A 16,760-nucleotide genomic window follows, 5' to 3' on the forward strand; every position below is an offset into this window, starting at 1 on the left:
GGTATGTTGATACCAATGCTCTCTGCAAAATCCCGTAACTCTACTAGCACGATAAGCAACCCAACCACAGAATCCTTTCTTAAACCAACACCCCTGCTACCAAAGCACTAATTACATTCAGTTGGCTCCTTTGGGCAGTACATCATTCACATACCTGGCACTAGATTCCCCAAATGCTTTTGTGAGCTCTGCCACAATACAAGGTTATCATGTACAGAGTGGAAAAGATTTGATATTCTCTAAGCCTCCTTGCAGAAGTGCAGTATCTCTTGCATACTTGCGGGGATCCCTGGCCAATGGTGATTCAAAGTGGAGAAGTAGCATTCAGGTTAGTACAGAAAACCTTGTTTCAAGAGCACGTATAAACCCTATGAGACCACATGAAAGATCCCACAGCTTGATTTGAGAAAAAGAGTAGCATTTTCTTCAGTGTTCTATATTTATTATTCAGCCAGTGTCATCTACACATTGTCTGGTCATTAACTCAGTATAAGTGAGTCAATATATTGTGCAAGATAGAATTTAAAACATAGAAATCTACAGCACATTACAGGCCCTACAGCCCACAATGTTGTGCCACATGTAACCTACTCTAGAAACTGCCTAGAATTTCCCTACTGCATAGCCCTCTAGTCTGCATAGATGCTATTTGTTATCTTAAAGGCAATACTTCAAAAGTTCTTCATTGAAGCCAAGTAAATTTTGATAAGTTGATGTTGTGAAAGGTATAGAAATGACAATATTTTTGACATTCAATAAGTCAAATACAGCACTCTTACATATATAAGAGGTTTTGTATTAATTGAAATTGCACATAAATGTACTGTGACAAGATAGACCATTTTAGTTGCTACTCTACCAGCACTGTAAGAATAACTAAAAGTAGTTTTGTTTGTTTGCCTTGTTAATATCTTAATATATAAAAGATTGTTCTGCCTGCGGGAACTGTGGTCAGCCATTGAGTTGTAATTGAAACCTGACAGGCCTGTGATACAATTGCAAAAATGACTGCAGTATTGTTCAGTTTAGTTGCCTGTTGTATTGCTCCTTCTACTGCTGCTTACTCTGAAATGCAAGAAGTTATGTAATGTTAACGGGTAAACAGAGTGTATTCCTGCCGGAGTCTTGCGAAATACTCAACTAGCAGTAAATGGAGTTTTATAAATTTGAGCATCAATTGAAATATTTGTGGATCCGTAACTAACATATGTTCCCATTTATTTGATTACAGGTAAGAGAAAGAAAAAGAGTGTTGATAATAAGGTAAATATTACCTCCAAAGAAATTGTGGAAAATTTTAAGTAATGTAATATTTAACTGGAAAAATCCCTATTGTACATAAGTTGGATTTTGAATTTCTAATTCATTTTGTGAAACTTTTCAATGCTACAATATTCCAAAAATTAAGTGATTTGTAAAATTTAAAAATCCGGAAGGAAGAAGCTTCAGCAATTTAAGCGTGTGCTATGGACATAGTTTCTTTTACAATTATTATTATGATCGAGACTTCCTCTGATGCTGGATGGCCTGGTGCACTCCATTTGTTACAGAATAATGTAGCCATGTAAATATTTCATGTGGAAAGCTTAGTAATTATAGCTTTTAGACTGTTTTTTATGTGGTAGTTCTTTCAAGATGGTTATATCACTCTCGCTTATTTTTGCAAGGGTAAATACTTGAATTTCCAAAGCATGTGCTGCATACTATGCATGGTGAAACCACATACTATGAACCACACACTAGCCAAAGTCTGTGGGTTGAAGTCACACTCTAGCAACCTTAAATGCAAATTCTAGTCCAGGGATTCGCAATAATTTTTATACCGTGGACCAATACCATTAAGCAGGATGTCCATGGACCCCAGGTTGGGAGCCCTTGTTCTAGACAAACTTTTCATTGCAGTACTTGTCATCCACTCCTGATATATTTGAAATGCCCTGGTTCATATTTTTACTGTTATGCTGTATGTATTTCATTTTGGCAGTTCTGTAAGAGCGGCTTGTTTTCAGCTTGTTTGGGTTATTGTTGAAGATAAGAGATGAGGAGAACTGTGTGCCATCCAGTTAGGATGGTTGAGTTAAGGAGAGGTTTCTCTGGTGAGGGATACTAACTTTGACCGAGGGCCCAGCACATGAGTGACAGAGAAGTTCAAGATGAACTCGAACTTGTGCACATTTGACTCTTCAATTAGAATGGGTCCTTTTTGTTATTCTTTACTAACCCTTTAGTTAAGATTCATAAATATAATTCTTTTAATTGTATGTAGTAGTATTGTCTGTTATTTTGTGCCATTAATTTGTAACGGGGTAGCAAAAACTTACACCGCATCCACACAAACCAGGGTTTAGGGTGGGATTGAGCCATCTCAATCTCTCAAGTTTTAGACTTATGCAGCCAAGGAAACCAGGGTGTTTCATATTTCTGAAATATTTTGTCTCCTTTCTTTCACAGGAATTTCCACCATTCATTGGTAATTATTTATTTATTCATATTTACTTACCAGAAAGTTGGGTGTGTAAATATAATTGTTGTTAACGGTCATAGGCTATCATTGTATATGGAATATATTTATTGTATCCCCAATCTTTCCCCAGACTGTGTCTGTTTTATCAGAGACCTCCTCCTCAATTACGGATCTGCCGTTGATGATCCACATTCAAAACCCCACTGTTAATGTAATTGGCACTGTTGTGTTTCACATTCCATCTATTCGTGCATGTCACTATCGTAATGTCCTTGTGTAGCCAGTTCAGGATAAACCATTCCATCCTTTGCTTTTGTAAATTTATGTATGTTTATTTAAAATAATTTTTGTGGAAATCCACATGGTGACAAGGAGAATGTACAAACTCCTTACATACAGTGGCAGAATTGAACCTAGGTTGTAATAACGTTACGCTACCATGCCACCCTTTTGCATAGGGCCGAAACTGACATGAATTTATAATGGAATACCTTGCAAATATTTTAATTATTTTTAATAAGTGGTCATTAATATTGAAGACTTAACTGGTTTTATTTATGTTCCAGAGAGCAATAACCCTAAACCGGAGGTAGGTAATCATTCAATGTTTCATGAGGGATGGAAATTATATATAAACGGACATTGTGTCAAATATCTGATGATTAGCCAACTCCCAAATGGTAGTCAAGAAGCAGTAACCTGAGGTAAAACACAAAGTGCTGGGGAAACTCGGCAGGTCAGGCAGCATCTATGAGAAGTGACTGATATGTTTGTGGCCTAAGGTAGAAGGAGATGAGTTATACCGCTCTTGTTACATGCACATGCAGGTGAGCTCTTTGAGTGATTATGCAGAAAGTTCGAAGTTAATAACTCATCTTCTTCTACCTTTGACCACAGACTTATCAATCACCCCTGATGAGTTATTAACTTAAAACTTTCTGCATAATCACTCAAGGAGTTGAACTGCACATGCATGTAAACAGAGCTGTGTAACTTATCTCCTTCTACCCTAGGCCACAAACTTATCAATCACCCCTGCTGTGGGCACTTTCTGGAGGTCCGAGATCCATATGCTCCACGACCGCTGGACTAAATGTGAAAATGTAGGTGGGGACTAAGTTGAAAAATAAATGTGCTAGGTTTTCTAAAATTGACGCCTTCTACCTTAGGCCGCAAACTTATCAATCACCCCTCATGTATAAATGAAAGAACGGGCCAATATTTCGGGCTGAAACCCTTCACCAGAACTGGAAAAAAAATGCTGGATTTACAGCACCTGCAGACTTTCTCGTGTTAGTAATCTGAGGGATTCTGTCTGAATGCAGGTTGAGCAGGGGCAGGTTTGAAGGAATCATCTTGATCTGAATTAATATCACACTGCTGGATGACCAGCTTTCTCAGGGAAACTTGCTGTGGACAATAAAACCATCCCTGTCAGCGATGCTCAGAAAACATCCTGCAAAGGAAAAAGAAATCCCATAATAAATATTATGTAAGCCGTGCAGAGCAGATTTCACAGTTGAGCATTCCTTATGAGGAATCAGATTCTGGTTTAACTTCACTGACATGTTGTGAAATTTGTTGTTTTGCAGGAGTACAATACATAAAAAGAAACCAAGAAGCTACAATAAGAAATATGTATGAAATAAATAGTGCAAAAAGGGAGATAAAATAGTGAGGTTATTGGGAATACTCCTCATTGGGGCAATAAATGCAAGCCCAACTGGTGACATCCATATTCCTTGGGGGTGGGGAACAGTGGAAAAAAACTGGTTTGGTAATTCTTGAGGTGAATTCATTTGATTCTGCTCTTGCAGATCAATTGATGCGGGATAATAGCAGCAGAGTCAGCCACTGCCACTTGTATCTATCCTAGCTGTGAGGGTTGTATAAGGAAAATTGGTCTTCATGTGAATATAATTAATAAACATATTGAGTCATAAACCCAAGAAATTTTGCAGATGTTGGAAATCCTGAGCAATATCCACAAAATGCTGGAGGAAATCAGTAGCTCAGCCAGCACCTGAGAGGGGAAGTCACAGCAGTAGAGGAGACTATGGACTAACGTGTTCGAAAGTGAATGGGGATTGGAATTGAAATGGCTGGCCACTGGGAAATCTGGCTTTTTGTCTGGCAAAAAATAAGAGTTATTTCTGTTGTGAAGAAAATGTTTTACCAAATCAATTGCTAAAGTAGTTATGATAAAATGATCCTGTATCTGTAGGGGATTCTCTATGGTTTAGGTTTCAATGGGTACATTGAGCTCATACTTGTCACTTCCAGGAAGAAAAGTGCAGAAGAAATGCTTTATCTGTAGTTTGTGGGCAGGGAGCTCACAGAGATTCTGAAAACCACAGCCAACTGAAATTTGCCCTCACATTTTCTCAACTTCACATTTTCATAATTTCTCAACACTTGGCAGTGTTTTGTAAAGTAAGCAAAATATAGCTGACGCTTGTTCAAGGGGGTAGAATTGAACCTGTGGTCTTCAGAGGACTGAGCTATTTCCTTCAGTTTGACATTTCAGAACTGTTTTTCTTTAATTATTTTCTAAAACATTATTTTCTTTTATTTTTCACAGGAACCAGTTGTACCAGGTATTGGTTACTACTGTATATGGCTCGTACACATTCTCCTTCCATAGCTCTGTTCAAGAACACAACTTCCTGTATTCTCTATATCCTTTTATGTAGTTACAAGAGAGACAGATTAGACTTGAAGGAACTTTTCTGAGACTTCAAACGTGAACTAAAATTAATTTAATTGTATAATGGTAATAGTGCAACACCTGACATATTTTGGGCCATTTTCACGTCGTACTGAGTTTATTGTCATAGGTACAAGTACTGTGAGGTCCAGATACAATGGAGCGTTGCAGGTGTGTAGATTCAAATAACACAGTGAGCATACATAATACAGTTTATGTCTGATTTATGTTCTGTACCAGACAGAGAGTTTCATTCATCAATGGTGTCCTTATTTCTGCTGGCTAGTTGGTTTATGGGGGAATGGGATTGCTGACTCAGTTGGCCTAAACTTGATGGACCCATGACTATCCTAGCAAGAGGTGATCTTCTCAGGCTGAAGAGTGAAACCAGAGTGTTGGTGACATTAGTTCTAACTGGTTATTGCTGTGCTACTCCACATATGATACCACTGTGAGGAATATACCAAGTGACACTGAATTTAGCTTGTCGCATCTAGCCAGTTCTCTGCGGGGACAGTTTTCATTGAATCCCTTGGCCTTCAATTATTTCCCTGATCTTTTCTGAGAAAAATACAACTACCCCACTCCTGACATTGAAGTATTTTATGTTCCAGACTCACCCATGTGGCTGATTGAGAATGGCCTTGAGATCTAGGACAATTAGCCAGCAAGTAATAATGAGAACCTAACAACAAAAATCTAAATGAAAATAATAATTTTCCTGTTATCCAGTTCTATACTTCAATGTACAATATACAGTTCTGTACTTCAATGCAAGAAGCATCAGGAACAAAGGTGATGAACTGAGAGCTTGGGTACATACATGGAATTATGATGTAGTGGCCATTACAGAGACTTGGCTAGCACAAGGGCATGAATGGATTCTCAATATTCCTGGATTTCAGTGCTTTAAAAGGGATAGAGAGGGGGGAAAAGGGGAGGAGAGGTAGCATTACTGGTCAGGGATACTATTACAGCTGCAGAAAGGGTGGGTAATACCTGTAGCAGGTTCCTCTTTTGAGTCAGTATGGGTGGAAGTCAGGAACAGGAAGGGAGCAGTTACTCTACTGGGGGTATTCTATAGGCCCCCTGGTAGCAGCAGAGATACGGAGGAGCAGATTGGGAGGCAGATTTTGCTAAAATAATAGGGTTGTTATCATGGGTGACTTTAAATTCCCTAATATTGATTGGCACTTGATTAGTTCCAAGGGTTTAGATAGGGCAGAGTTTGTTAAGTGTGCCCAGGATGGATTCCTGTCACAGTATGTTGACTAGGGGGAAAGCCATACTAGATCTAGTAATAGGTAACAAACTGGGTCAGGTCACAGATCTGTCAGTGGGTGAGCATCTGGGGGACAGTGATCACCGCTCCCTGACCTTTAGCATTATCATAGAAGAAGATAGAATCAGAGACAACAGGAACATTTTTAATTGGGGAAGGGCAAATTATGAAGCTATAAGGATAGAACTTGCGGGTGTGAACTGGGATGATGTTTTTTCAGGGAAGTGTACTATGGACATGTGGTTGATGTTGAAGGATCTCTTGCAGGATGTTAGGGATAAATTTGTCCCATTGAGGAAGATAAAGAATGGTAGGGTGAAGGAACCATGGGTGACAAGTGAAGTGGAAAATCTAGTCAGGTGGAAGAAGGCAGTATACGTGAGGTTCAGGAAGCAAGGATCAGATGGGTCTATTGAGGAATATAGGGTAGCAAGAAAGGAACTTAAGAAGGGGCTGAGAAGAGCAAGAAGGGGGCATGAGAAGGCCAGCGAGTAGGGTAAAGGAAAACCCCAAGGCACTCTTCAATTATGTGAAGAACAAAAGGATGACAGGAGTGTAGGTAGGACCGATTAGAGATAAAATTGGGAAGATGTGCCTGGAGGCTGTGGAAGTGAGCGAGGTCCTCAATGAATACTTCGGTATTCACCACTGAGAGGGAACTTGATGACGGTGAGGACAATATGAGTGAGGTTGATGTTCTGGAGCATGTTGATATTAAGGGAGAGGAGATGTTGGAGTTGTTAAAATACATTAGGACGGATAAGTCCCCGGGGTCTGATGGAATATTCCCCAGGCTGCTCCACGAGGCAAGGGAAGACATTTCTGAACCTCTGGCTAGGATCTTTATGTCCTTGTTGTCCACAGGAATGGTACTGGAGGATTGGAGGGAGGCGAATTGCTGTCCCCTTGTTCAAAAAAGGTAGTAGGGATAGTCCAGGTAATTACAGGCCAGTGAGCCTTACGTCTGTGGTGGGAAAACTGTTGGAAAAGATTCTTAGAGATAGGATCTGTGGGCATTTAGAGAGTCATGGTCTGATCAGGGACAGTCAGCATGGCTTTGTGAAGGGTAGATCGTGCCTAGCAAGCCTGATAGAGTTCTTTGAGGAGGTGACCAGGCATATAGATGAGGGTAGTGTAATGGATGTGATCTGCATGGATTTTAGTAAGGCATTTGACAAGATTCCACGTGGTAGGCTTATTCAGAAAGTCAGAAGATATGGGATCAGGGAAGTTTGGCCAGGTGGATTCAGAATTGGCTTGCCTGCAGAAGGCAGAGGGTTGTGGTGGAGGGAGTACATTCAGATTGGAGGGTTGTGACTAGTGGTGGCCCAGAAGGATCTGTTCTGGGACCTCTACTTTTCAAGATTTTTATTAACGACCTGGATGTGGGGGTAGAAGGGTGGTTTGGCAAGTTTGCAGACGACACAAAGGTTGGTGGTGTTGTAGATAGTGTAGAGGATTGTTGAAGATTGCAGAGAGACATTGATAGGATGCAGAAGTGGGCTGAGAAGTGGCAGATGGAGTTCAACCTGGAGAAGTGTGAGGTGGTACACTTTGGAAGGACAAACTCCAAGGCAGAGTACAAAGTAAATGGAAGGATACTTGGTAGTATGGAGGAGTAGAGGGATCTGGGGGTACATGTCCACAGATCCCTGAAAGTTGCCTCACAGGTAGATAGGGTAGTTAAGAAAGCTTATGGGGTGTTAGCTTTCATAAGTTGAGGGATAGCGTTTAAGAGACGTGATGTAGTGATGCAGCTCTATAAAACTCTGGTTAGGCCACACTTGGAGTACTGGGTCCAGTTCTGGTCGCCTCACTATAGGAAGGATGTGGAAGCATTGGAAAGGGTACAGAGGAGATTTACCAGGATGCTGCCTGGTTTGGAGTGTATGGATTATGGTCAGAGATTAAGGGAGCTAGGGCTTTACTCTTTGGAGAGAAGGAGGATGAGAGGAGACATGATAGAGGTGTACAAGATATTAAGAGGAATAGTTAGAGTGGACAGCCAGCGCCTCTTCCCCAGGGCACCACTGCTCAGTACAAGAGGACATGGCTTTAAGGTAAGGGGAGGGAAATTCAAGGGGGATATTAGAGGAAGGTTTCTCACTCAGAGAGTGGTCGGTGCGTGGAATGCACTGCCTGAGTCAGTGGTGGAGGCGGATACACGAGTGAAATTTAAGAGACTATGGAGGAACTATGGTATATGGAGGAATTTAAGGTGGGGGTTATATAGGAAACAGGGTTTGAGGGTTGGCACAACATTGTGGGCCGAAGGGCCTGTAATGTGCTGTACTATTCTATGTTCTTTTATGCACACAGTACTCAATGGGCTCATTCCGAGCTCTTGCCCATTTTTTTCTCCAGCCCGCAGGAATTAAGCCCCTTGTAGTGACAACTAGGCTGGCTTGAATGTGTTTCTGAGGTGATAGTAGTCTCTTGTCTTTAGTTCCTACATAAATCATTGAGTAATATAGCAGGGAAACTCGATCATGTCGATCAAATTGCCTGACTGAGCTATTCCTATTTGTTCACATTTGGCCCACGTCACTTAAAAACTTTTCCTATCCATGTACCTGGCCAGTGTGCCCGCCTCAGTTGTACCTGGAATTGCACCTGAAACCACAGGGCTCAGCTGAGGAGGTGAGGTAGTGGCAGGTGGACTCACAGCACCATTAGGGTCATCAGCAAGTGAGGTGTGTAATTAGAGAGGCAGATATAATGAGAGAGGCCATTTCCTGAGAGGTGGTGAGGTCAAATTGTGGGCTTTGACAAGGATGGTGCATAGTCATTGGGGGAAGTGTTTCTTTTCTCTTCCTTTGTAGAAGAGACTGGGGGTGAAGGATATGAAAGCTGGGTATGCAGGAGAACAGGGATGTTTCCATATACCCACTATGGAGTATCCAGGTTACCGAAAGTATTCCGAAAGGTATACTTATAGTAAGTTGCAGTAAGAAAGGAGGGTGGTGATCATCAGGAAAGGCAGTAGGTGTAGGCAGAAGGTGTGGGAGTCTCTACTGGTTGTGCAAGTGAGAGATAGAAATAGCAGAATAGAGTAGGTGAATGTGTGGCTAGAGCTGAAGCAGGAGGGGAAGAAAACTAGGTGGAGAGGGAAGAAAACAGGGAGGCATGGGTTACCTGAAATTGGGTTGTTACTTACCCACAAAGGTATGCATACAATTTGCAAGTCCTCAGGGCTGGATGGTATTTATCCTTGGTTGCTATGGGAAGCAAAAGAGGAGATAGTGAGGGCTCTGATAAAGAATTTTGCATTTTTGCTAGTTGTGGAAGAGGTGCCAGAAGCTAAGGATAGTTAATTTTGTTCCTTTATTAAAAATGGCAGCAGGGAAGAATGAAGTAGTCACAACCCTGTGGTAGGGAAATTATTGGAGAAAATTATAAGGGAGAGGATTGATGTTAACTTGGAAAGGGAGGAGCTACGTTGAGAAGATAGGGTGGTGATGAAGACATATGATGAGCTTGCCTTCATAGATTGCAACACTGAATATCAAAGTTAGAATATAATTTTTCAGTTTTACCAAACACTAATGTACAGTTCAGGGTACTACATTGTAAGAATATTGCAATAACACTGGAGAAAGTGCAAAGGAGTTTCATTGTGTTGCTGGCTGGATTGGAGGACTTTTGTTATTGGGAGAGTTTGGAAAATTTGGGCTACCTTTAACTGGAGTTTAGGAGGCTGAGAGATGACCTCATAGTGGCATATTAAATTATACTAGGTAGATATCAGAATCTTTTCCCCGAAGTATGAATATCACTAATAAAAGGGTATAATTTTTGGGTGAGATGAAGGAGTTTTAAAAGGTATCTCGAGTGCTAAGTGTCTTTACCCATGCAATTGCTATGGTTAGGAATTTAGATAGACGGTTGAATAGGCAATGCCTAGAAGGATATGTGAGCAAATGGGACTCACAGATGGACGAAAAGATCAGTATTAGGTATGAGTCACAGGACCTGTTCCTGTGCTGTACAATTCAATGACTTGTACCTTTCCTGCCTTCTGTACTCGTGACCTACAGATTTTCCTACCAAACCCATTTCCTTCTTGTATCCGAACAAATCTGCTTCAAATTTAAACTCTGCCTTCATACTGCTGGCAGTTCTGTACACTTGATTGAGCTGGTTACGTATATATATTTCACTTGGAAGTTTTTAAAATTTGCTAGCCAGTACTTAAATGACCGAGCAGTTCAATGAGAAGGATATGCAAGTTGTCAGGATTGTGGACTGGGGTGCAATCAACATCATGGAATTGAATAGTGAGAGTGTTTGGGGCCTACTTCTACTGTCATTTCTTGTCATTGCTTATATTTTGACGCAGTCTTCATTGGTATTGACTGTACTTGTAAATGATAAAACCAGATAAGATCCCTGAGCCCAGTACCTAGGTATACAACCTTGATCCTGATTGAACCACTTACCATCAAGGGCTAGAAAGATTAACAGTTCCTAATGTTCGTCTTCTGCTTTTTCTTGGTGTTTTAACCTTTGTTGTGGCCTTTGCAATAAGTCTTGATTGTTCACTGGGGAGGAGAAGAGAGGACCAGGTGGTGGGGAAGGTTGGAGAGGGATTGTTAGTTTCAACATTTTTACTGTGCAGAAATCATTCTGAATATTGAGAGGAACATATATACAGTATTTATTCACTATGTGCAGAGGACATTTACACATAAGCTTTCTCCCTGTCTAACTTGGTATTGATTACAATATCTTTGTTTTTTTCTTGAGCAGACATTGACCTTACAGAGGAGATTCTGCAGCGCATTGCAGGAGAGATTGAACCAAAATCCTACCACCAGCTTGGGATACGTTTAGGTCTGGGTGAAACTAAATTGCAACAACTTGAAACTGATTACAGAGATAATATAATGCGGCAGGGATATTATGTCCTGTATTCCTGGCTCCAAAGTCATGGGAAGAAAGGAGCTTTCCCTAAACTGATAGATGCACTCAGAAAGGAAGGTTCTAGTTACACAGCTGATAAAATTATGGAAGCATTGAAAAATAGAGAAGAAAATGATGTAACTGAGCTTGAGTGAAACTGGCCAAGAAATTGAGCTTGTGTATATATCTTTGATACTTTCTTTCTTGGGTGGCTCTACCAAAATGCCTGCATTGTTCAGGGACTCCAAGGTGTCATTACAAGTTTTGACTATGCTCTGAATTCAGCAAAAGCTTCATGGGTACAATAAGATAAAGTCAAATTTAAAATAAATTCAAATTTCAGCAAAGAATGACCAAAAATTTAAGAAGATGAACGAAGGAATCAATTGTCTAGAATTAAAACTCTGAAGTAGAGGTCACTCAGTATGATGGTTATTAATTGTTATTTCACCCAATGGAAAAACTGGAGAAGTAGATTTTTGTGGTCATCATCTAATCTTAGGTTGATGAACGAAAGTGTAATATAGAGGAATTCTCTCATTTTAAGCTCTGTCTCCTTTGTGTACAATGGGTTTCTGAGGTCCGGTAGCTCGAAGAGACCTTTTAAGATAGGAATGTATATATTTTTTATGTTATGCCTTGTATCAGTTGATTCTAGGACATCATTGGCGTAACACCTAGTGTTAAGAAAAGTCAATAAAAACTTGATGTTGAGAGGTTGCTAGTGGTATCATAAACCAGAATTGCTTCACTAGGGAGCCAGATATTTAACTTTTTATGTAGGCTAAATATGGCAGATTCTCTAGGGCCACTCTGATGCATTGTGGCTGATTGGATCCAATTCTATCGTGATGAGAGGCCTGCAATCTCCGTCTTTACTCCTTGCTTCTCACTTTGAATGTAATTGACCTAATTCTCTGGAACTGTGCCAAAAGAAAAATTCTTCAAAATTTATATGTTGAAGAAGGCATCTTTTTCCCACCTTATGGAATGTTTACATATCTATATGTTGTTTATATTATTAACTTTGTATGGATTAGGGTGACTCTTGCAGGTTTTGAGCACATTTTGGAATATGATGGTCCTTCAATAACTTTAAAGTTAAGGAAACAATGGTTGCATTTTGTAGCAACGAGAAATCTATTTTGTCCACTGAATCTCAAATCATGTTCATCAAATATGTGTGCCCAAGAGTTAAATTGGTGTCACTGTGTGACATAAATCTTGTGCTATTCAGCAATAAATGAGGAAGTGCATTGGGCCAAATATTCAGTGATATAGTGCTCATGAACCCAATGTAATGATTAGCAACTCTAGACTTTTCAGTAATGCATGTTTGGATTGAGTTAGAAGTCTTTAATGATTTGGCAGAAACGGGAGAGAGAAGAAATGGGGCCCATTATGCTGCCCTGTCTTTTTTTTTCTACATGCTTAACTATGTGAGTAGACTTCATGAACATATTATGTCCTGCTCAATATTTCTTTAGCATTCAGTCAAGTAAATATAGGGTCAAATATCTGTAAATAAAAACTGAATTCTAGAAACAATGTGAATGCTCATAATTAATTTTGTACATCCTCATGCATTGCACTGAAGTCTGCCTGTGGGTTTATTTGTACAATAGGGAGAATATAACAAAAGGGTTTAAAAACTTGATTCTCTCTTTATTCTTCTGTGATGTATCAATACCATAAAATTTATGTTCTTTTTTTGTGAATATCCTTGGGTTAGATCTGTGAAAAAAGTGAACTAGCATTGATTTTATTTGTTAGATCAACACAAGAAGGATCTTCCACATTGTATGACTGGAAGCTGTAAGCGCTTGTGTGCACAGTGACAATTTATTACTGAGATGAGATTACAATAGGTTACAGCTATATAATGAACAAAATGGTGCATAAGAACAATTTTCCTGGCCCAATGGGATTTTGAAACATTTATTTTTAAACATATATTCAATTGAGAATCTATTTTGTCCACTGGTTAATTAATTAGAACAATTTGCCAATTTTATTACATTTTTGTGAACAATGGAGAAATAAAAACAATGGTGAAATCAAACGTATTCTGCAGTATTGTGAGTCTTTACATAATTAGGGATATGGCTCATAAGATTATTTAATTTGATCATGGCTAATCAAAAATATTTTTATCAATAACCATCAATATTAGGATACAACAATTTCACAAATGCAAGTTTTGGAATTACTTTTGTAAAAAAATTTTCAAATCTTCATTATAATTCATTTTGAGAGACCCTTTCCTGACATCATCACTAAATTATCTGGCTCTGAAACACATGTCGGAAATATCCAGCAGAGTAATCAAAAACAGAATCACTGGGATATGCCGGGAAATTTGTTGTTTTGCAGTAGTAGTACATTGTAATACATCATTTTAAAAATCTATAAATCACAATAAGAGATATAGTCCCTATTCTGCAAAAGTCTTAGGCACACTTGTATAGCACAGCACTATAGCAATTTTAGGTATTACACTGAGAAGGGATTCATAGTTGGGATTCGTAGAGGGGAGGGAGCGGGAAGTATGAGAGACATTCTGTAATGATCAATAAACTAACTGTTTGGAATCAAATAGCCTTGCGTTGTGTCTCAGGGCTGGTTGTATCTGTATCTGTGCCACCCTTGCCCTGGCACTCTTTCTCTGTCACCTACCTCCCACCTCTCCTGCAGCACACCACACTCACCATTCCCAACTTCCTTTACTCTCACAGGATTTACAAACTCGTTCTCTGCTCCTGTACTGTGCTAAAGTCTCTCTCTCTCTCTCTCTCTCGCTCTCGCTCTCTCTCATAATGTCTAAGACTTTTGCTCAGTACTGTAGTGCAAAAAGAGAAACATATTGAAATACTGTTCCTGGGTTCATTGCCCATTCAGACATCTGATGACAGAGGGGAAGAAGTTGTTCCTGAAATATTGAGTGTGTGTGTTTGTACCTCCACATTGGTGGTAGCAATGAGAAGAGAGCATGTGCAGGGGACCCTTAGTCTTGGGTGCTGGCTTTTGAGAACCCGCCTTTTGAAGATGCTAGGGAGGCTTGTGCCTGTGATGGAGCTGGCTGAGTTTACAACTTTTTGCAGCGATCCTGTGCAGAAGTCCCTCCATTCCTGTCTGTGCTGCAACCAGTTAGAATGCTCTCTACGGTACATCTGCACATGGTATGTGGTTCTCCACAGGAAATCTGATCTGCTGAGTTTTCCTATATCTGATCAATTCCAACTTCTTTTTCAATATGTTGTGTAAGTACCTACTGTTCAAACCACTCTTCCTGTCACTATAATGCTTTGGTGTGTCATGGCACTGACTCATTGTGGGTCTTAAATAGTAATCTCAAAGTACACATTGAATCCATCTTGTTGGGTATAGAAATTTTTGATGAAATAGTTGACTCTGATGATTGGAATCCATGTTCCCTTTAGTTCAAACTATGCCTTGATATCTATCAGTTCAGGTTGAACTTTGTCATACAAATACGTACAAGGTATAAGTACCATGAAAATTAGCTTTTTGCAGCAGTGGCACAGTATGTCAGAGTCGGGTTTAGTATCACCAATATATGCCTTGAAATTTGTCATCTTTGCAGCAGCAGTACAATATAATTCATAATAGTAGAGAAAAAAACTGAATTACTGTGTGTGTGTGTTTATATATATATATATATATATATATATATAGTTTAATAGTTAAATTAGTGCAAAATATAAACAGAAAAATGTAGAGAGGTATATTATCAACAGGACAAATATACTGTAAGTTAACAGACTTCAATTAGCAGAAATTATACATAGGTCACATGCGCAAAAATAAACAATGGCACTAGTGCAAAATTGAGAGAGCGAAAAAGCAACATAATTCGATGTAGAGTGAGGGCTTTTCAGGTCAGTTGGAGAACCCGTTGGTAATGGGAAGGAAGCTGTTAGTGAACCTTGAGGTGTGGGTCTTCAGACTTCTGTACCCTCTGCTGATGGCAGTAATGAGAAGAGGGTGTGGCCCTGATGGGGAGGCTCCCTGAACTTGGATGTCACCTTCCTGAGGCATCACCTGTTGTAGCAGGGAGAGCTCTACCCGTGATGGAACTAGCCAGGTCTGCCACTCTGTAGCCTTTTGTGTTCTTTGCATTGCAACCGGTCAGAATGCTTTCCACTGTTCATTTGCTGAAGCTCATCAGGTCAAGCTACCTATTTCCTTAGTATAAACTTGGTTTTTGACCCTGAACCTACCATTGAAGAAAGCCAGCAAAAAGCAGGATTGAAAAGTAGGTGTGAAGGAAGAGCTTATCCTCTGGCTGAGCTTGTCATGAAACGGAAAGCCAGAATAAAACCACCTTAATTTTAATACCTCTGCCTCTTTTCCATCTCACTCCACAGGGCAATAAACTTGTTAGGTTCTGTGTTTTGATCCATCGCCAGCTGTTGAAAAGGAAATTAATTTCTCTTGATAGATACTTCTGTGAATTCTCAAATGCAAAATCATACTTCATAATACAGTCAAAGCATTCCCACTCAAAATTTCAGATACAATAAGGATGAAGTGTTTTGAGAGGTTGTTGATGAAACATAGCAACTCCTGCCTGAGAAGCAATTTTCAATCTTTTGATTGATTTTCCAGTAAAGAATATACAAATCAGAGGAGAAGTTTAGCAAACAGATAATACGAAAGATATATAAACAGCAGTAAAAAAAAGAAAATATATATCATCAAAATTAGATAGGTAAAATGTTACACTGTTCTATATACAATATAATCAAAAAAAAACCACAACTCCTCTTGACAATCTTAAAAAAATAAGATTGGAAATTTTAGTTAATAAAAGAAAAAACCCACTAACTAAACAGAACAAAAAAAAGAAAAGAAAGGTTGGGCAGTCCATTTGAGGATAAAATTAGAAAAAAGAGAAAGTGAAAAAAAAAGCATCCTTCCAGTCATCTCCGAACATTCATGGATAAGGATTTTCCTTAAAGAGAGTAAAGAAAAATAAATAAATAAATAATTATATTAAATCTTGTGAAAGTATTGAATAAAGGGTCACCAGACTTGTTCAAAATTAAAAGATGTATCAAATGTCCTGCAGATCGATTTCTTCTTTTCAACTAATTCCACAGATAATATCTCCTGCAGAACACTTTGGGACACTTTTAAAGCGTATATACATGGACAGATTATCTCTTACACCGTTGGTTTGAGAAAACGTACTAAGAAGGAAACTCTTTTATTGGTCAATAAAATTAAAGAGATTGATAAGAAATATTCGATTACTCCTAGGAAGGAGCTTTACAAACAAAGGGTTGAACTTCAAATGGAACATAGTTTATTACTTACATCCTCGATTGAAAATCAATTAATGAAAACCAGATCTGATTTTTATATACATAGTGATAAATCTG

General features: G+C 39.2%; 1 protein-coding gene across 2 annotated transcripts in view; it reads left to right on the forward strand.

Annotated features, from left to right (window-relative positions):
• The window catches only part of LOC132379511 (tumor necrosis factor receptor superfamily member 6-like), a 60,927-nt gene extending 46,336 nt beyond the window's left edge, over positions 1-14,591 (forward strand). The window contains exons 7-12 of one of the 2 annotated variants that reach the window (XM_059947479.1): positions 1,232-1,263; positions 2,452-2,470; positions 3,031-3,053; positions 3,478-3,567; positions 5,046-5,061; positions 11,203-14,591. In XM_059947479.1, coding sequence (XP_059803462.1) covers positions 1,232-1,263; positions 2,452-2,470; positions 3,031-3,053; positions 3,478-3,567; positions 5,046-5,061; positions 11,203-11,510 — 488 coding nt within the window. In that variant the 3' untranslated portion in view covers positions 11,511-14,591. The remainder of the gene's footprint in view (positions 1-1,231; positions 1,264-2,451; positions 2,471-3,030; positions 3,054-3,477; positions 3,568-5,045; positions 5,062-11,202) is intronic. The other variant, XM_059947480.1, reaches the window with a different exon arrangement.
• The last annotated feature ends 2,169 nt before the right edge of the window (positions 14,592-16,760 follow it).

The sequence above is a fragment of the Hypanus sabinus genome, chromosome 22 (genome assembly GCF_030144855.1).
Source record: "Hypanus sabinus isolate sHypSab1 chromosome 22, sHypSab1.hap1, whole genome shotgun sequence".
In the NCBI taxonomy this organism is placed as follows: Eukaryota; Metazoa; Chordata; class Chondrichthyes; order Myliobatiformes; family Dasyatidae; genus Hypanus; species Hypanus sabinus.